This window comes from Typopeltis vanoorti, chromosome 14 (assembly GCF_054136105.1).
Source record: "Typopeltis vanoorti isolate ZY-2024b chromosome 14, IOZ_Tvanoo_1.0, whole genome shotgun sequence".
NCBI classification, from domain to species: domain Eukaryota; kingdom Metazoa; phylum Arthropoda; class Arachnida; order Uropygi; family Thelyphonidae; genus Typopeltis; species Typopeltis vanoorti.
Window position 1 is genome coordinate 47,779,747 of NC_143562.1, and position 20,447 is coordinate 47,800,193.

At 35.1% G+C, this 20,447-nt stretch overlaps 1 protein-coding gene across 1 annotated transcript in view; it reads left to right on the forward strand.

Moving 5' to 3' along the window:
- Positions 1 to 3,088: 3,088 nt before the first annotated feature.
- Positions 3,089 to 20,447, forward strand: part of LOC150099431 (cytochrome P450 4C1-like) — an 85,676-nt gene continuing 68,317 nt past the window's right edge. The window contains exons 1-2 of the mRNA XM_090404345.1: positions 3,089 to 3,182; positions 10,179 to 10,330. Of these exons, the coding sequence (XP_090260471.1) occupies positions 3,089 to 3,182; positions 10,179 to 10,330 (246 nt within the window). The remainder of the gene's footprint in view (positions 3,183 to 10,178; positions 10,331 to 20,447) is intronic.

Below are 20,447 nucleotides of genomic sequence, written 5' to 3' on the forward strand. Positions count from 1 at the left end.
GCAACTCGTATAGGAAAAATATGACTTCTGCGTTACTTCAACCTTGGTATCACCTCTGGGTCTGGCTCCCACTGATGAGTCCCGAATAAATTAAGGTCGAAGGCGGTCTGGGTAGTGACCCTTCCCATAATGCATTGCATTATGCATATCCCAAGGAGAGCGTTTCTTTACTGACTCGGTGAAGCGGAGAGCGGACCCTCCGGGTCCACGATTCTAGCCCTAAGCGCCGGGTCTCCGTTGCCTGGTGCGATCCGCTCCGAGGACAGTTGTAGGCGGGGAGTTTGACTGGGGCCTATTTTTAATTATTGTATGTCTTTTCAGTTATTTTCTTTGTTATATTTCAGCTGTTGGTTTGAAATCCTACCTAATAGGACTTTGAATAAGGGTTAAGATATTTTCGTTGCCTTGTGTGAAGCCGACATATTGATTTATATGGCAGAATCGATTTAAAAACAACAACTCGTTTACTGTGTTTCTCACTTACAAAAACCTGTATTCTTGTTGTACAATACATGATGGTCAAGAATAATTATTTTCCACCACATCCCACCTGAAAATTCTCACAATCATCTGCGCCAACGGGAGATACTATCCTGCCCCCTATTGGTTGAAGAGCGAGTATGTTAACCACTTAGTCAACCAGGGCGGTAAAGTTTCTTGAATTATGTAGACTTTCTTAATTATTTCCTACAGAGAAATGTTTATTAATTACGTAACTTTAGCCTACACAAAATACTAATACTAATATAATGTTATTAACATTTATGGGTAGAATTCATATAAAAATGCTGATCATTGAAGTTATAGTAATTTTAAAACAACGTATACGCTATACGAGTAGGAATTGGACTAATTTTGGTCTTTAACGAGATCATCATTGCAATGAAGATCAAAAATCAATAAACTTGTTGGCCATAAAAATAATCTGATTATTAGAGCCTCTGCTGTAATTTAATTATTATGCATATTTTCAAGTTATTGTTTTTTATTCGATTTGCTAAGAATATTTATTTGAAAGCGTGCAACTGAAAACTATTTATATGTAAGACATACTATACAAACCGGTCAAAGTGGTTGTAAAATATCGAGGGAAAAAAAAAAAAGATGGGTCTTGTTTTAAATTATATCCTATAGCTGCAGGTGCTTTTCCGTTTCTTGTTACGTATCCAGACCAGGAGATGATATAAGTTGGGTTCCTTGGTATGCTTCTTCCAGGGTGCTTGGAATGTACTATAGGAAAAAAAATGTGAATAGTTTAGTAGGACCTTTTGGTGATTAATTGGATAGAAACGATTGCTTGACAAGCTCCACCCGATATCTGAATCTGCTGGAGTACTACTTATTTTGTTTTGTTGGGCATGCCATTGGAAGCTATACTGCAATGAGATACATATTAGTGATACAAATGTATCACTTATGCGTATTAGAATGAAAATATTCTACATAGAGAGAGGGTGAAGTTGAACATATTGCCATGTGGCAGCTGAATATATTCTTGACATTGGTAGATAATATTGGTAGAGTTTATTAGAAAATAAAGAAAAATAATTGTGGTCTGTGATACAATCCGTCAGTAACTCATATTCTGATAGGTAGTTATCGGAAAAGGCTTTAAAAAAAGATGATTTCAACAGCTAGATTCATTGATTTCCTTTAGAGGTTGCAGTGGTACTCTGATGGATATTTAGAATGAAAAATACACTCATGATGTAAATGTAAGATTTTCCCTTTTTGCCTGTTCCCAGAATAGTGTTTTTCGAGAGTTTATTTTTGCCCTGATGACTTTTGCATTTTGATATAAAGAGAAAAGCAAAGATTTTGTATTATATTTGCATGTGCTACTATTTCTGTAGCTGGTACTGTAATTGAGTTAGTTTTTTTTTTAATTTCATTTGAACAATTTAGCTTTTGCATTTTTTTATGTGCCCATTGAATAATTTCCCTTTCTCCCTCATTCCGCTTATGATAACGATACCATCAGAATAGAGATACTGACTGAAATTCGCTGCAGGATTGCAGAGATTGGTTCCTTTTAGAGTAAGTGAATTATTTCTGTTGAGAGAGATTTCTATTAATCGGTGTAGTTGTGTTTAAAATGAATTTGCACTTTCATGATTACTGATACTAGACAGCTTTGACTAATATCTCTGTTTGTCTCAGATCTTGGCGTAGAGGCGTGTTACTGAGATTGTCATTAAGACACACGCACACGCACACACACACACACACACACACACACACACACGCACACACACACACACACACACACACACACACACACACATATATATATATATATATATATATATATACATTTAACGTATGCTCAAAAGGAAAATTACATTATTGTAAAGATCAACTCAAAGATTCATTTCGGGCTTTAAGAAAGTTCATTACGTTTTATGTTTTGCTGTATTAACATGATATTCTATTTCGTGTTTAACAAGCAGAAAGAGTAGAAGAGGAAAATAAATGCTTCAAGATAGGATAATGGGAGGAATAGGAAGCAGAGAGAGAGACAATAAGCCCAGTAGGTCTCATATCGTATTTTGTCATATTTTAGGTCACTGCTGTTATTGGATGGCTTCTGTTTCTGCAAGGGTCTTTAAAATGGAAAGGACCACGAGGGTGACTGACACGAATAATTGATCAGTGCGTTCAAATCAAACCGCCTCTACAGGCCAATGTAACCTATTGCTCACCACGAACCACTTTCGTGGGAGACCATGGACTTAAGCCATGCGAATGTTGTTCGCATCTCAGTCTTCATACACTTTAAGATGCATTCTGCCGTGGTTATCTTGATTTTTCAAGATGATATTGAATAAGTTTGTAATGGAGTTATTTTGAGTCAAATGTCCTTGTATGCTATATGTTTAGATTCTCCATGGAAAGCGGAAGTGGATTTCCTCTTACATTACGAGAATTGTTCATCCATTTAGGAAGAGCTCATTGACAAGTGCAAAAAAGAAGAGGACTCAGAGGGCACGTTCAGATGCTGGGATAATCTTGATATTTTTGACTGCCATTGCAAGGTTCCTATTCTTTTAGGAACACTGCAACCGCTGAGGTTCCTAATCTTTTATCGATGGAAGGAATGGGGTGTGACGCTGATGAAGCTTCAACTGTTTCTGCTGAAGATTCTTGTGCAGCTGTAACAGCGGGTGGAGTAGTTGATATAGGTGTGATGTTGCTCCATGTTTATTGCTGCAAGATGACCCACGTGGAAAGTTGGCTTCTTAACTTTTCCAAGAATTATTTAGGTGGTCCTTTCCACAATACATTCATGGAAAGTTTACTGTCATCTATAGCAGGGTGCATTTTAAGTGGGATCATTACTTCCCTCTCTGCGAACTTGTAACACAAGATGATCTGTAATCAGTATAGTTGCAATTTTCACAGAGAGATGGGTTCCGAATTAGTTGGAAATATGCCTGACACTACCGCAATTAAACATTTTAGCCAAGTAGAAATCCTCAAACACATGTTGCAATGCAGGTTCTATAGAATGGAAGTTACGTTAGCGTATAGAAAATGTCTCTACGCTCACGGAAGGTACTTCTTCGCTCTCGATGTTTATAAGATTAGGCACTGGCAAATGCATGACCATGTTAAAACTCACTTCTTACGAGAATCAGGATGGATCTTATTTGGACATGTGCCGCTTTGATGTAACTTAGTTTATCCCAGTTTGATAACGCTCGTATTGGTATATATTCTTGGGCCTCAATATATTTCATAGGGAATTGCTCTCTCTATCTTCATTGTATTAATACCTGTTAATGGAGATTCAGTAAATATTCTGTACCTCTATAATCGCCAAAAGCACTTTATATAACATCCAATGCTAAGGATCTCAACTAGAAAGGATATTAAAGATATAAATACTGTTATAGCTGGGATTGTTAGAGCAGTAGTAGGCAAAATTTTGATGAAGAACACATCAAATTCTCTCATTTAATCTGGGACGCCATACAATTCCTATAAATCCCTAGCTTAAGTAGTATTTATAACATGAATGATGCATCATGGATCAAGGATTTTATAGTCTGTCCTTTACAACATTATTTGCCTATACTTCTTGATTAGCTAGAGAGATCCCTGTTTGATTAGGAAATGAACGTTATATGGCACATATCTTGTAAAAGAGAAGATTAAAATAATAATAAAAAAAACGGTGAAGAACAAAATCCCATGCTTCTTGATAAAATTCTATGTGCAATCCTTTAAGCTTTGGTGTTTTGCCGTAGAGCATTGCTCAATGCTGTTGAAAGTTCAATCCAAGTGATGGGATCTTACCCTGCTTAGTCGGGTTCAGCGATGGGGTAAATATTTCTCTCGAAGAACTTTGAGGTGATACTATCTTCAGATGTTGTTGTTGTCATATTATATCCACCTACACTCATGTTACTGATTGAATAATGCCTATGACTTAGCTACGGGAAAATAGATGAAATCTGTTCTTAAAAGTTTCTCTCCTTCACTTTGCTTCTCTGTTTCCATTATCATGCGGTTTTCCAAAATGGTATACAATGATGGCGGCTGGCTACAAAAAAACTCCTGCATTCGAATACATTTAGGAATAGAGATCTCAAAGTTTAGTATTCATGATTCTATTCTATTGAAATGTCTTACTTTGGGTTTTGAGTTATGCCAACATGTCCGAATTTCTGCTAGCATTAATCTAGCACACTCTTCAAAGCAGTTCAATTTGGTCTAAGACTCGAGAGTACCATTGGAAAAAATTAGCATGCCACACGATAACAAGGTGAAAATGACCAAGTTCATTACAGGAGCTCATTAAAGTTTGGAGAAACAACGGTGGTGAATGTTTAATCCACATATAATGGAAACTCTAAGCAGAACAGTGCTATCTGCTCCAACATGTAAATATGGACCGATGACTTCTGTGAGGAACAAACAGTCATGCCGCCTACCTTGATAAGACGTAGGATAACCTATCGCTGCAATGAATGCAGCAATTATATGAGTTATATTTTCCAGAAGCGTACGATAACCATCAATGGAAATTTTGAACCATTATTCCTGCATACAGGTAATGAAGTCCTGAACGTTTTTAAAGCCGGTGGCTCTTGACCACATCCGAAGCTCCAATTTATGTTCATAGTTGTTCATTAGGGTTGAGATCAGGACTTTGTACAGACCATTCAAGTCGATGGCGTTCATTTCTAGAAACCACTGAATTAGAGAAGCAGGCTTATGACGCTTATGTGGTGTAGTCATGCTGAAAGAGGCAATAGTCGGTTCCGGAAACGCCATATAGTAGGAAGCATTACATTGTCCAGAACGTTCAGAGACCTCTCCCTGGTTCAATGTTCGTAGCACCACAAACAGAAGTCCAAAGCCAAACTGCAAAAAACAGAACCATGCCATCACACCGCCACCGCCGAATTTCATTGTTGGAGTTGCACACTCTAGTGAGAGACGTTCACCGGCCATCTGCCACACTCACTCCCGTCCAACCGCTCAGTAGAAGGTGAAGAATGATTTTTTCGCTTTATAACAGCTCTATAACGCGTCCGACTGTACAAGATTTTTCCACCACAGGCGACGACGGTACCTGTCGGTTCGGGTATGAGTCTCAAGTTTGAATAATTTCGTGCTGGTTAGTGTTCTAGTCAATGCCCGGAACTCTACATTGAATACAACGAGTCCTCAGACAAATGGAGGTTTTTGCATATTATACTTTACAGCAACTTAAGGTCACGTTCAGTGAGTGTGGTGGGTCGTCCACGACGGGTATCACTTGCATTTGATTCCTTGCGCTTCCCTCTCAGTATGGTATCACTGATTGTTGACCAAGGATGGTCCAATTTGTGAATAATTTGCAGAAAAGATAGGCCTCCAACATGACATCCTTCTTGCAGCCATTTCACTGTGTCACTGTTGCATTGCCTAGGGAGCTTTATATTCCTACAATTTATACCTGCTTCAAACGGGTTACTCGTTAGATGGTACAATGCTCCTTATCCATTGGGATGTCCGAACACGGCTACTTTCTTTCTTGATTTATATATATATATAATAAGAAACGAAATGCTTATAATATGTTGGTTTTTTACTGTTTCTAACAGGTTTAAAATACAGCACTGGCTGATGCAGTGTTTCAAAGTCACGATCACTGCTTGATATCCATTGGAGTGGGGAAAAAAAGAAGCTGAAGTAGAAATGTATATTGAAATTTGCAGATTTTCAGTCCAGATGATGTTTTCCTTCCTGGATATCGTAGGGAATTATGGCTCCTACAAATTTAGGTGCTATTAAACAGCATCAGCTATGTGTACATGATCTCTTTCAGGGTAAAGACATACTTACATTTTGAAGTAAACAACAGTGCTTTTTTAATTTAACGAGTTTTTAATGCCTTGTCCTAGGCGCATATTCTAAGATGGGACTTCATTTATATAAATAATATAATGTTCATAAAATTCAAGAGTTTCGCTATTACTACATTCTCAGTGCTATATATTTTGAATTTCTCATCTCATAGTAAATTAGTGCAGTTTCTGTTAATGAAATTATCTAATTACATCTTGATTTTAAAATGATATTCTCAGCCAGTTCTGCACCTCTCAGTTATATATCATTTTTTTCCTTTGCAGGAATCTCTGAGATTATATCCACTTGCACCAGTAATTTCTCGTCATCTGTACGAGGATTTAGTTGTTGGTAAGTATTACTGAAAAATATTCCATATAAACTACTCGTAAAATAATCAAAAAGCATATTGGTGGATAACTGGAAGGAGGTAAGATTTTAATCTTCAAATAATTATTCATATTTGGTGAATAATTCAAAATTTGCAGTTAGAATATGGGATTGTCCATATTCTAAGGAAAGTAGACATCAGTGATAATGGGAGAGAAATTATTACATCGCTTACCATGTAAAGTGGGTTGAGTTAGTAGATTCCATTTCAATGCAAAACGAGTGTGGAAACGGTGTAAATGGTTTAAGTAAATTAATATTTCTAGCTCACAGATTGAGCCAATCCTTTTTAGTTAAAGTACGGTAAAGTAACATTGTTAACTTTATTTTAAAGGAATCTTTTCAAGATGTTATGAACACAGTGGGAGTGCAATAAAGGCATTAAATCAGTGAGTTTCTTAAGAGATATTTCTGAAGTGTTGTAAATAATAATATAGCACTAAGACAGAGTGAATTGACCCTAAAAGGTCTCTCTCTCTGAAATCACAGACAGTTTATAAATGACTTGTACACAAATGAATTATAAAACATTATAAACACACACACACACACACACACATATATATATATATATATATACAGGGTGTTCGGGATAAATTTGACATATTTATAATTAATTATATTTTTCCGTAAGTTACATGTATTAACACACACTTCTCTTCATTTAAAAGTTTGGACCCTTCTTCATTCATATACAAGATGTCAGAAAGGATGGATAGCTGGAACCCACCTGAATCATGGAAGAGAATAACTTGTATCATGATGATTCGTGCCCGCCATCAAAATAAGGATATTACGACTGCTGCCCAATGCTCCCTGAATACAGTAAAAACAATCAGGCATGAACTAGAGACTTGCAATGGTGACTACGAGGATGTAGCAAGAAGAAAGATCCCTAGCAGACGATCTGATTGCGTTCGTACAGCAGAATTCCTCGCAAATCTGCAGGAACAGGTGTTGAAGAACCCTGGCATTGGAATTCGGGCTTTGTTCGTGGAGTTGCTAACTGTAGTCAAGCCCTGGATAACAAGGGTAGCCAATGGTAGGCCGTATGTATGGCAGCAGGATTCGGCCCCTTGCCACACCTCTGGGAAAAGTCAAAAATGGTTGTCTGAAAATTTCTACGACTTCACCAGTCCAAATGTTTGGCCTCCAAACTCCCCAGACCTTAACCCCATGGATTATTTTGTATGGGGCGCAGTTGAAAAAGACACCAATCGCACTTCCAGTAATACAAAAGCCCAGTTAATGGATAAAATTAAAACAGTTTTTGCGGCCCTTCCCAGGGAGACTGTAGCATCAGCTTGTTCGAGGTTCCGAAGCAGAATTGAAGCTGTGATCGATGCTAATGGTGGTTATTTTGAGTAAATCTTGTTGATAGTATTGTAATTAACTCTGCCTGTAATGTTTTTTTGTCAATTCATTAAATTTAATAGATACAAAGAAGATTTTCTTTTTCCTTACGAAACTGTCAAATTTATCCCGAACACCCTGTATATATATATATATATATATATATATATATATATATATATATATATATATATATATATATATATATATATATATATATATATATATATATATATATATAGACAACTTTCGTAAGCAGATGAATCCATGTCCGATTGCCTAAAATAGTACATAACTTCCTCCCTACACGAAGATCACCTCTCAGTGCGTATCGTAATTGTCTGTTACGATTGGCAGCTATAGAGATATTTGGTGGTACATATGTGTTTAAGTGAATTGATATGGGTGAAGTAATTTTATTACGAATTTCTGTCATTGTTTATGATGTATATATGGTATGAAATTTCCATGTTCAAATTTACGTAGTTATTGCTATGATTCATGTTGAAGAATCTGGAAGAGAAAACTACATCAGCACTGAAAAGCAAATAAATAATTTACTGACAAAAATCAACTATTCCCATTCCAGTATCAATGTAGCTTTTTCTTTCATAAAATTCAATATGAATCATGGTGAAAATATATATATCGGTATAATTTTAATTACTACAATATTATTTGACAACGCAGTATTTTATAAGTAATATTAATATTTATTTTTCTTATTGCTGCAGTGTTCTCAGGAAAGTTGTATTGAAATTCTCATGCCAATTTGACCTGAATTAACAATATATTATCCACATATTATACAACATGCAAAGCACTTCCGATTGAAATAAAACATCAGTCATTATTTTGTTAAATCATTTTGTCATATAAAGCATTTTTATTATGCTCCCTCTCAAAACTTTGAAACCCACGGCACATTAGTGATATGGTTGGCTAAGTTAGTCAACCTAATAATCCGGTATAAATACAAGACGTTTAACTTTACAAGCAATTAGATTATACAGAAGGTAATTAAAATATAAAATAAATCCTCTCAAATACCTGGGATGCAACATTATATGAAGATGAAAAGATATAGACATAAAAATATCAAATTTTTTTAAAGTAATCGACATAATAAACAATACATTTAAACCATCCCTCGTACAAAAACACAATCACAATCACAAACGTTTTGTCTTTACGAAAATTTATTATAGGCAAGTGAAACATGGACCATAAAAAGGAAGAATGAGAAATGGATTCAAACAGCAGAAATGAAATTTCTCAAAAAAAAAAAAAAAAAAGTGGATTTATGTACAAGTGGGCCATAAAATAAATGAAGAAATTTTACAGTCCAAGAATAAAAAATCAATTAATTACTATATAAGTAAATATGAATTAAAATGGTTAGAAACCTGAATCGAATGGACAATAGCAAACTGCCAATAATCCTCTATGGATTTAAAATAAATGGAAAACGAATAATTGGAAGACCAAGAAAGCGATGTCAAGAAATTGAAATAGGCTATTTAGCGTAAAATCCATAATACGAAGAAGAAAAAGAAGAAGATTGCAGTCTCATGCTGTACAATGAAATTATTTACTACATCAAGCGATCCAAAATCGTATATTTTGCTGTGCGTCACGCAAATTTCAGAACTGATTTGGAATCTAATCGTCCACGCTATATTGCTGAGTCGTAAAATTTAACCTTATACTTAAAATTTATATTTCAAATAATTAGGTTAGTGATTCAAAAATAAGAGCAATGTAATAAGTAAAAAATAAACAGATGGCACCAGAAAGGGAAACTCAATAATCAATGCTTAGTCAGTGCTAGAAAACTTATTCAAAATTTCTACTGAAAGATTAATTTGAATTTAAAAAGAGGAAATGATTGCTTCTGTCCTGTCTCCACTTAAAAACCACTCTAAGGAACGAAATGTTTTCGTATGCCAGAAGATCCCAACAGAAAATGTTGTGCTATCATCGTGTTGGAAATTTGTTTAATTGTTCTTATTATTTTAAAATTATCAGTCCTTTTTATCATTCAAAGGTTAATAAACAACTATTTAATAGTAAGTTGTAATATGACGTTCTTCTAGATGGATATACAATTCCGAGTGGAGTCGACGTTTATATTCAGATTTATGCTATTCACCGAGACATGATCCGAGTCGTTTCCTTCCAGAAAATTGCCTCGATCGAAGTCCTTTTGCATTTATTCCTTTCTCAGCTGGACTTAGAAGCTGTTTTGGTAAGTATATGTTGTCCAACTTATTACCTTTCTGAAATAGTTTATTAATATCACTTTGCTATTAAAGATAAATAAAGACTACTGAGAACACCAATTTCAAAACTTATTCAACTTCTAGCATCTCTTTAGAAAAGTAATGTTTTCAGTAGCAGGATAGATATTTGAATCAAAGTTATTTGATTGAATGAAATAATCTTATCTGTCTATTTAAGACATTTTAAATAGCATTCTAATAACACTTTAGGAATATGTGTGTGTGTGTATAATGAAGACAACACCATGCATCATAGGTAGTTTAAACTAAAATAATAGAACCAGCACGGCTTAAAGTTTTTTAAACAAATTAACGCAAATTCATGCTTAGGTATAGTAGTTGCAATTACCCTTTTAACCGACACTCATTGAGACATTCCTAACCGCTTACTGAATCAGAAACCAGCATGCAGATGTACGTAAACGTCATTATGCAGCATATATATATATGTGTGAAATACTCAGTCTCAGACACTCAGATAAGAACGAGATTGCCATAATTTAATAAACTTGTACGAACAAACAGAACTTCTTGTGTGCAGCAATTGACCGAAGCATTTTATGAAGACTCTTCCGACCCATATCTCACAGAACTGCGTGCAATGTATTGAAGAGGTTCGGTATTGCCAGTCGCATGCCTATACGGAAATCACTAATTTCAACGAAGATCCTGGAAGTTCGTCTATATCAGGGACACCGTGACTGAACACTGGAAGACTGGAAAAATGTCATTTGGTTCCCCCGAGTCACGGTTCATCTTGTTGTGTACCGATGGTAGGCAGAGAGTTTCGAGGAAACCCCATGAAGCAATGAACCAAGTTCGCCTTGTAAACACAACTGAAGGTTGTGGAAGTGGTGTCATGGTATGGAGAATGCTCTTTTGATAGGGAAAGGGTCCCCTAATATTGCTGGAAAGTCGCGTGTCCTCCAAAGAATATCTGAACATTGTTGTCCATCATGTCCATCAAGTGATGTTGACTTTTTATCCAGGGTTTTAGTTGTTTCTTGGATAACAATGGAACTGTCCTTCGCGCAGACATTGTTCATCAGTGATTTTGCGAGCATGAGGGCGACTCCTTCTTCCTGTGGCCACTACCTAGCCCAAATCTGAACCCCATTGAGAATATATGTGACATCTTAGAAAAAAATCCGCGAGCAAAGCCTTCTTCGGTTAAACATGAGCCATTTAAACGACTGCCTAGTATGCTGTAGAAGTAGATGCAATTTATCATCTTGTGGAATCTTTGTCAAACCTCATATATGTCGTACTTCAAGATAAATGAGGTCCAACACGGTGTTAAATAAAATGTTTATTTAATCCGCAAAGATGGATTTGGCGACAACCAGATGTTATAATAAGCATGTACGTTTTGTCCCAACTGTAAAGAATATAGATAAAAGTGAGGTGTCTTTGTTTATAGAAGTTTTGATAACATTATGCAGTGAAATGCCATATATACGAGGGGTTTACGAGAAGTATGGAAACACATTTTTTTTCTCTCCAGGATGTTTAATAATAGGAAGTTTAAATTATATACCAAGAAATTAGTGAGCATGCACTCTTTCTCCACATAGTCTCTCCGAATTTATTGATGCACTTCTCCCCATGATAAATCAGTTTATCACTGATCTATCATTGGGACATTAAGTGGAGCCCAAATAAATGGAAGTCTGAAGGCGCTGCGTCTGAGTTGCAAGAGAGATATGGCAAAATTTTCCAATGATTACAGTGCAACCAATCACAACGTTTACGTCGAATGTTGGCTTTCAGTTTGTACAATGTTGCACAGTAAAGCTCAGGATTGAATTTTTCCTCCCTTGGGCAAGCAGTCCACCAGCAGAACTCCTTGTCGATCCCAGAACACTGTGACAATGACTTTTCGGCCAGTGTGAACCTTTTTGAATTTTTTGCGCACAGAAAATTGTGGATGTTTCCAGGTTATGGAGTCTTGTTTGCTCTGCGGGATAAAGTGACGAAGCGACGTTTCTTCCTGTAACTAGGCGAGCGAGAAGATCCTCTCCTTTTTCGCTGAATCGCAATAGATTCTCCAAACACACCCCAATGTGCATCGACATCGTACAAAATTGTTCACGATGTCCTTACCTTTAGAAAGGTGTGCTCCCCCCTTGGATGCTCCGACAATTGTTAGAAGGGTACACCTTTCTAAAGCCAAGGACATCGTGAACAATTTTGTAAACAGTGGACTAAAGTTTACTCAACTTACGGATATTCAAGTCACACCACTTGCCCAATTTCACGCAGTTTCACTCGTTAGTTTTCAAGAACGATGCCCTTAATGTGGAAAATGTTGTGTTCTGTTTTGCTCGATGAATGCCTGCCTGCCCAATGTAGATCTTCAATATCACCCCCTGATGCTTTAATTTTAATTTATTCACTCCCCAAAACACACTTGTATCGTTTAATATCATTAAATCAAAAAAAGAGACAGTTTACTGTATCAAGCCGACAGAGTCAGATATTTTTAGCATTTATTTGAAATGTCTTTTTCCTAAAGTATGCATGGTTTACTTAATGCAACAATCACAATAGCGAATAGAAAAGACCTTTTGATTGTACAGGGCGATTGGAATGCCAAAATTGGAACAGACATCGGCAAGGATTATCTCCCATTTGTCGGACCGCATAGCTATGGGGAGACAAAAGAAAGAGGTTTTGAATTGATCGATTTTGCCTCACAAAATGAACTTACCATTACTAACACTCTATTCCCCCTTAAACCTTCCAGAAGATGGACATGGACTTCCCCTGATAGTAAAACACACAACCAAATTGACTTTATCCTTGTAAGCACAAGATTTAAAAACTCCATCAACCTCACAAGAACCAGATCATTTCCCGGAGCTGACATTGGCAATGACCACAACATGATCATCGCAACTATGAATATGAAAATGAGGGAAAGATTACTTACAAAATCAACTCGTAAAAGATATAATATAGAAAAATTAAAAGATCCCCAAATAAATGCACTATATAAATACAAATTAAAACAAATTTTTGACACAAGCTTCAATAAATATAATAGTATCGAATCTAAAACCAAATACTTCTCACAAAAGATAACTGAGACAGCTGAAGAAATCCTTGGATACAAAAGGAAAATAAATAAACTATGGATAACCAAAAATATTTTGGACCTATGCGACGAAAGAAGATATTTGAAATCTCATATTAATAGCGGTGATAACAGAGAACAGTATAAAAATATTACTAAGATTATTAAAAAGAAATCAAACATGCTAGAAATTTATGGATATTGGGATGAATGCAAAAATATAGAAGAGGACTTAAATAAAAATAATTCTAAAAGTGCTTTTCAAATTATCAATAAGTTAACCAAACTTTTACCGCAATTAATTGGAGCATAGAAGATGAAGATGGAACTCCTATCACGGATAACCAGAAAATAGTTGATAGATGGAAATGTTACGCAACCAAACGTTTTCAAAAAGACCCTCAACTGACTGATGGTATTTTGGACGGGATTTTACCAGGAGGTTCGGAGGAAGGAGATTACCCGATATTAAAAGAAGAATTTATTGCAGCAGTTAGCTCCTCAAAATAGGAAAATCACCGGGAAGTGATGGTGTCACAGTGGAACTGATACGCGAAGGAGGTGACATCATCATAGTCACCTTGCTAAATTTATTCCAGGACGTATGGAACACAGAGACATGGCCTTCTGATTGGCGGACTTCTGTCCTTGTACCTATTCCTAAAAAGGGAAACAGCAATAAATGTAGCAACTATATAACAATGAGCCTTATTAGTCATCCAAGCAAAATTCTGCTAAAAATACTATTGTCAAGAATCGAAAAGAAGAAAATAGAAAGCAGAATATCAGATGAACAAGCAGGTTTCCAGAAGTCCAGAAGTACAATTGACCATATTTTTACAATACACATACTAGGTGAAACATACATACAACATAACAAAATAATCTGTCACAACTTTTTAGATCTTCAAAAAGGTTTTTACTCAATATGGCACGAGGCATTATGGAAAATTTTAGAACATTATGGTATCGACAACAAAATCATTAGGATTATTAAATCTCTTTATTCCTCATCTGATATGAGAATTGAAATTAAAAATTACAGCAGTGAACCGTTCCGGACAGAACGGGCGGTAAGACAGGGATGCATCTTGTCCCCTCTTCTTTTTAATTGTTTTCTGTAATATGCCATAGATGAAGCTCTTTATGAATATGAAACTGGAATAGTAATTGGCGGACTAAGAATAAATAACTTACATTTTGCTGACGATATCGATCTTCTGGCAGAAAGTGAAGAAGAATTAATTACAAGAGATAACCAGTTGTGTTTTAGGAACGTTTAAAAAATATGGATTATACATAAACCTACAAAAACAAACACAATGATAACCATAAAATCAGACATTGAATTCTTAAAGATACAAATTGGCAATAAGCAAATTGAGCATGTAAAGAAGTTCACTTATCTAGGTAGCACGTTGAGTCAAGATGGTCGTTCAAAAACCGACATTAATTACCGAATTGCTAAGGCAACCGTGGTCCTACAGAAGTTAAAACCGTTGTGGGGAGATAACAGAATAGCAATCACAACCAGACTAAGACTAATTGACACCTTGGTGAATTCTATCCTCTTGTATGGTTGTGAGGGCTGGACTTTATGGAAGAAAGATGAGAGGAGACTCCTGTCTTTCGAAATGAAAACTTACAGAAGACGTTTGAGAATTCCCTATACCGCTTACGAAATCAATGTAAATGTCTGAAAACTGATTGATTCAATAGATGGGAGAAAAAGGGAAAATATTCTGACAGCCATCAGAAGAAGACAGATGAAATGGTGCGGACATGCGGAGAAGGCTAATGGCTGTCAGAATATTTTTATGTAAAAGACTATAGAAAACAGTATTTCTCAGTTAGAGTATAATTTGTCTGACTGATTAATAACCAAGGTATTAGCTCTACACTGTTAATGGAAATCTCCTGCTTCAGAACTACGACAAACTACCATGCCACTAAGCAATTCGAACCCACATTTTCTTGATAGAATTGTTAGTATTATGCGCCGTGTTAGAACTCTGCATTGCTTAATAACGACCGAACTGGTCTATCGTCATTATCATCATCATATTTATCCTAATTCAGTAGAAGCAATCGACTTTCCTTTGAAAATTTGTGTGACACCTTCAAGTAACACAATGTAGGCGATTGTGCCTCAGTATGATTGTCATAACGGTGCATAATAACAACTGCTGAAGAAAGAACAGCAACAACAGTGTTATATTTCACTTAACCTGGCTTTTGTGTAGGTCAACTAATTCCATGTCCGTCTGAAGTCTGAATGTCATTCAGTCAGTTCGAATGTTGCTGTTGTTTTCACTTCAGCAGGAAAAAAAAATATGAATGTCAGTGTGTGAATTCCCGATATATTTTTGGTAATTTTAACTGATTGTGTAATAAAAATTCCTGATGTCGAGAGGAGCTCCCTTTCCACTTCGCACTGTTAAGAGATTTCGAGTTCAGAGATGTTGGAAAAAAGATAGTTATGTACAATGGACTTTACAGGGCAGATAATTAATTCATCAAGTATATATTACTGTAATTCCTCGCTGTGCAAAGAGATATGTTTTCCTTTCGGATGATGTAAATCTACTATTCATATATTGTGTTAAGAGACACGAATTCACAATTCATTCTCCTATTTTTTTCACCCAAAATCAATATGGAAACTAAATAGTTTGTAACTTCTCCTTTGTTGATGTTTTTAAATGTCCAGCTATAACCCAAAAAGGAAGTAAGCTTACAAAACATGTACTGGAAATTATTTTGATGCTCATGATTTCACCTTTCCTGTTACTAAAGAGGAAAAAAGCTTATTCTTACAACTTCTTTCATTTCATTACCCAATTTCTTCCGTTCTTTAGGCTATGAAATATAAATGCTTTTAAATTATAGAATTGAAACTCCTGATGAGCGTGTTGTGATTATGACACTGGATGTATTGAAAATTTAGTAAAATTTGTTCAGTTTATCAGAAGCATGGTTATATCCATATACTGAAAAGCATCACTGCACTGTCTTCACTATTCTTGTTCATTATTCTTACAAATGAAATTTGATGCATTATTTCTCTATTGAAGCAGGACGGAATGCTTCTATTTGCAAGTAGCATAATGTCATGTGGATGCAGATTTGGCAGAAATTTTACAACGTATCTTCCTTTCCTGCTGTTGTAGCGAATTATTTGCATTATTGTAAATCAGAATCTAGTAATCTTTGTTGAACTCCTGAACTGAAGAACATCAATGGCTAGAGAATATGAACGAGAATGTGTTCTTCAGAAAGGATGAAAAATATAGGAAACTCAAGTGGCAGTTATGACTACGGATATTCTGAATAAATTTACGATATAATTCAACTGGATCTTATTTTTAGGAACAGACCTGCCAATAGAAACCAATGCTCTATGTACATGTAGTTTATAACTATCCTATTTGAAATATACAGAATCATAACAAAAGCTAGTATAATTGATATGTTAATTTAGATGTCAGAACGTTTACTTATCTTCGACTTGGATATTCCTCGGAAAATGAGATTTTATTTCAACACCCTAGATGTAATCGCTAATACCGAATATTGTTTTAAGTGCTTGTTTATATACATTTGACAATTTCGTGTCCGATTTTAATATCACTTCTACCAACGATAAGATCACAACCAAACCCAACATCAGGGCAACTTCTGTGCTAGGCAGAAACATCTAATTTCTGTGATATAACACAGGAGTTTGATAAAAATGAAATTTAATAGTTTAATAAATGTGAGGTGGCACAGATATCATCCAGTGCACTCTGAATTCGTCTTTCAACACCACTTCCATTCTAAAATCAGTTCAAAAATATATAAAAAGTAATGGTAATCGAAATGTAAATTAATCGTGCTGTGTAAAAAACAAAGATTATACATTATTCGTATTACCAGCTATTACATGTATTCAATAAAATTTTGAACGGTATGTGCACTGCCGTTTCCATATCTCATTCGATAGTGAAATATCCTTTCGTTGGAAAATCCTGGATTCGAATCTCATCTAGAATGTAAAGAACCTTTCTAAAATCATTTGAAGTGAGGTAGTCAGTTTTGTACATTTCTACAAAGATGACAAATCTTCCCTCCCTGGAACTGAGAATTTTCACTCCAAAATTGACATAATTGCTATATAACACCACGCGCAATTAACTGACATAATTTATTCGCTTCATAAAATCAGTGGCGTTATGTTGTTAGTCCACGCATTCTAAACCTACTAGAGGATTCTAACTCAGGACGGTTTTCTTCGTGTTGCCTATTGCTATGGATGTAAAAGCCAATCGCAATTCCTCGGGAGAAAATACATTTTTAGGTGAAAAAATAAAAACAAAATATTCTCACAAAGTGAGCAGAACAAACAATATGCTGTAAGTTGTTTCGTTCTGTGGTTTCTGACAGTGATGTTATATGATGCATGAAGACCAATGCAAAAAAAAAAAAAAATAGCAATTTGTGCTCAATTTGTTTGGGTTGAAAGATCAGCAGGAGCAACCTTTCATACGTCTTCCTCTTCCCAGTGATACTCGCACTTATTTAATGCAATGTCATTACTTTTTTTATCCACTGTGCCTGCTTTACAGCTGTGTAGTTGTATACAACGTATGCCATTCAATTGTGGAAATCCCTTTTACAGGTGAATTTTAGTCTTACTTAATTTAAGTATAAATTTGTTCAATAAGTGAAGTTATTCTTTTCGATTCATTTACTCTGACAATATGAAACATCATTAAAATAATGTCGAACAAATCAGAAAAACTGACAGCTTTTAAGAGCAATTCTTTTTAAATATCAAAAATTATTATTTCTTTAATGGTTTGGGCGGTTTCTTTAGATTTTTTCTAATATCTACTTGTTTTGAATTGAACTAAGTAACTAAGTACAGATCATTATTGTTACTGTAAAATACCACTAAATGGGTTTAGTGGCATTTTACAGTAAAGTTTCCGGTGAGATATTAAATATTTACAATTTAATATCTCACCGGAAGTTTCCCTATAATCTAGCACTTTGTATTGTTTAGGCTTAGAAGGCCAAGAACTTGATTTAAGATAATTCAGCGCATTCAAACATATGGTACATATCGAGATTATATTACGACAAGAACATGAGAGACATCTTCAAGGGAAACATGTACAAAACGATATTTACTGTCCTCCAATGCATATGCCTATACGGATATCTTCACATAAACAATGAAAAGTAATGTACTATTTATAGTAACAGTCCGGAGGAAAAAAGTGGTGCATATAAAACCCATGAACACAAAATAATCTATCATCATCATCAATAATAAAAATATCACTGCATTTTCTCTCGCATTCTCCAATGAATGAAATTTAGGATATACCTGCTGCTTCTAACTAAATTACCTTTCACATTTACTCATTTTTTGTATTGACCGCACGCTGTACTCTGCGATTTCGTCCAGCACATTTCATAGCAGGAAAAGTCAATTAAATAATTTTCTTCCTTCTTCCCTTAATTTCTAGCTTTTCCTTCTCCGTTCCAAAGTAAAATATTCATTAGATATTTTACAATATTTTTTCTTGAAGTTGGAATTATCAGCATTTTAATTATTAATCAACTGATGTTGACGGAGTGATGTCATTTTTGTAAGTGATTTTAACGACTGTAACGTTCATTTTCCACTTTTACTAACAAAGCGAAAATTCTGCTTACATATTAACTGTGAATAGTGACATCACAAATTATTAATTTATTACTAAAATAAGATCCTTACCAAAGATTCAATTTACAAATCTTTCATAGTTTCGACAAAGATTCGGTTCGTTCTGAAATAATGTTGGATATAATATCCATTTTGCTGATATAATATTCATTTATTGACCAGAATAAATGATAATCCCAGTGACTCTTTCAAGAATCTTGATCTAGGTCTCTTACCAATCATGAGTATATATCCATTTTTTTAGCAACTTAAATCAATACAATGTGTACGTTTCCTTGCTTAGGAATAACTTTCTTTACAGTAGTTCTTTGGCACTACGCTGGACCTAAGTGTAACGAAATTAATAAATGCTATCTTCTACGTTTCCATTTCTCTTTGTTGCAGATGATCTCACTTTACTCTGATGAGATAAAGAAGTCTCTTTATCGTTTATAGCTCTGAACGCAGCTGCTATTGAATAAGGATAGAGGGCAGCTGCTGCTGCTCATTGATATCCAAAGGTTAGGACTGAAAGAGTCTGACCTATACCTTTTGGGAAATCGAAATGAGTTATTGAGATTTGTGTTGTTGTTAATATGAGTTTTGAGAAATTCAAATTGAAAATAAAATTTTAATTTTAATAAGAACATAAAGCAAGAGCTTCTGTACATTTGTCTTTCTCGACAAAGTCTTTTGATTGAAAAGACCTCAGCTTGAATTTATCTAGGAGGCAAAGTGTATTCATTAGGGCTTTCCAACTGAATTTAAATTGGCCGATCTCGTACAACGGATGAATGTTTTTCCTCATGGAAACTCGAGTTTTCATTCCACCACCAGGCAAACCAGACAGGAGAAAGCATGCATCCAGTGTAGATAGATTTTACGAATCCCAATGTGGGAAATAGTGTTCCTTAATTGCCTATAAGTACAGTGGATTATTATCATTATTATTATTAGAAAGAGTATCTGCTATTTGGGTTTTCTTCTGTTTTTAACATGGTTGGTTCAGAAGAATAAGCACGTAGGATATGAACTCAAATTAGAAATAAAATCTTAATCCACTAATGCCTTTCATACCTGAAGGGAGTAGGCGAATATATTTACTAACATTTGAAGATATTACGCAACTTTTAACTATTTTTAACTAGCTCCACCTTTAGTCAATCACACGGTACCTGGCCCAAGAATATCAGTGACTTTATTTGTCACCCGGATAGGAGAGTACGAGACACAACTGCGGTCAAATATATATATATATATATAATACATATATATTATTATTATTACGTAACACCTCCAGGGAGTCCAATGA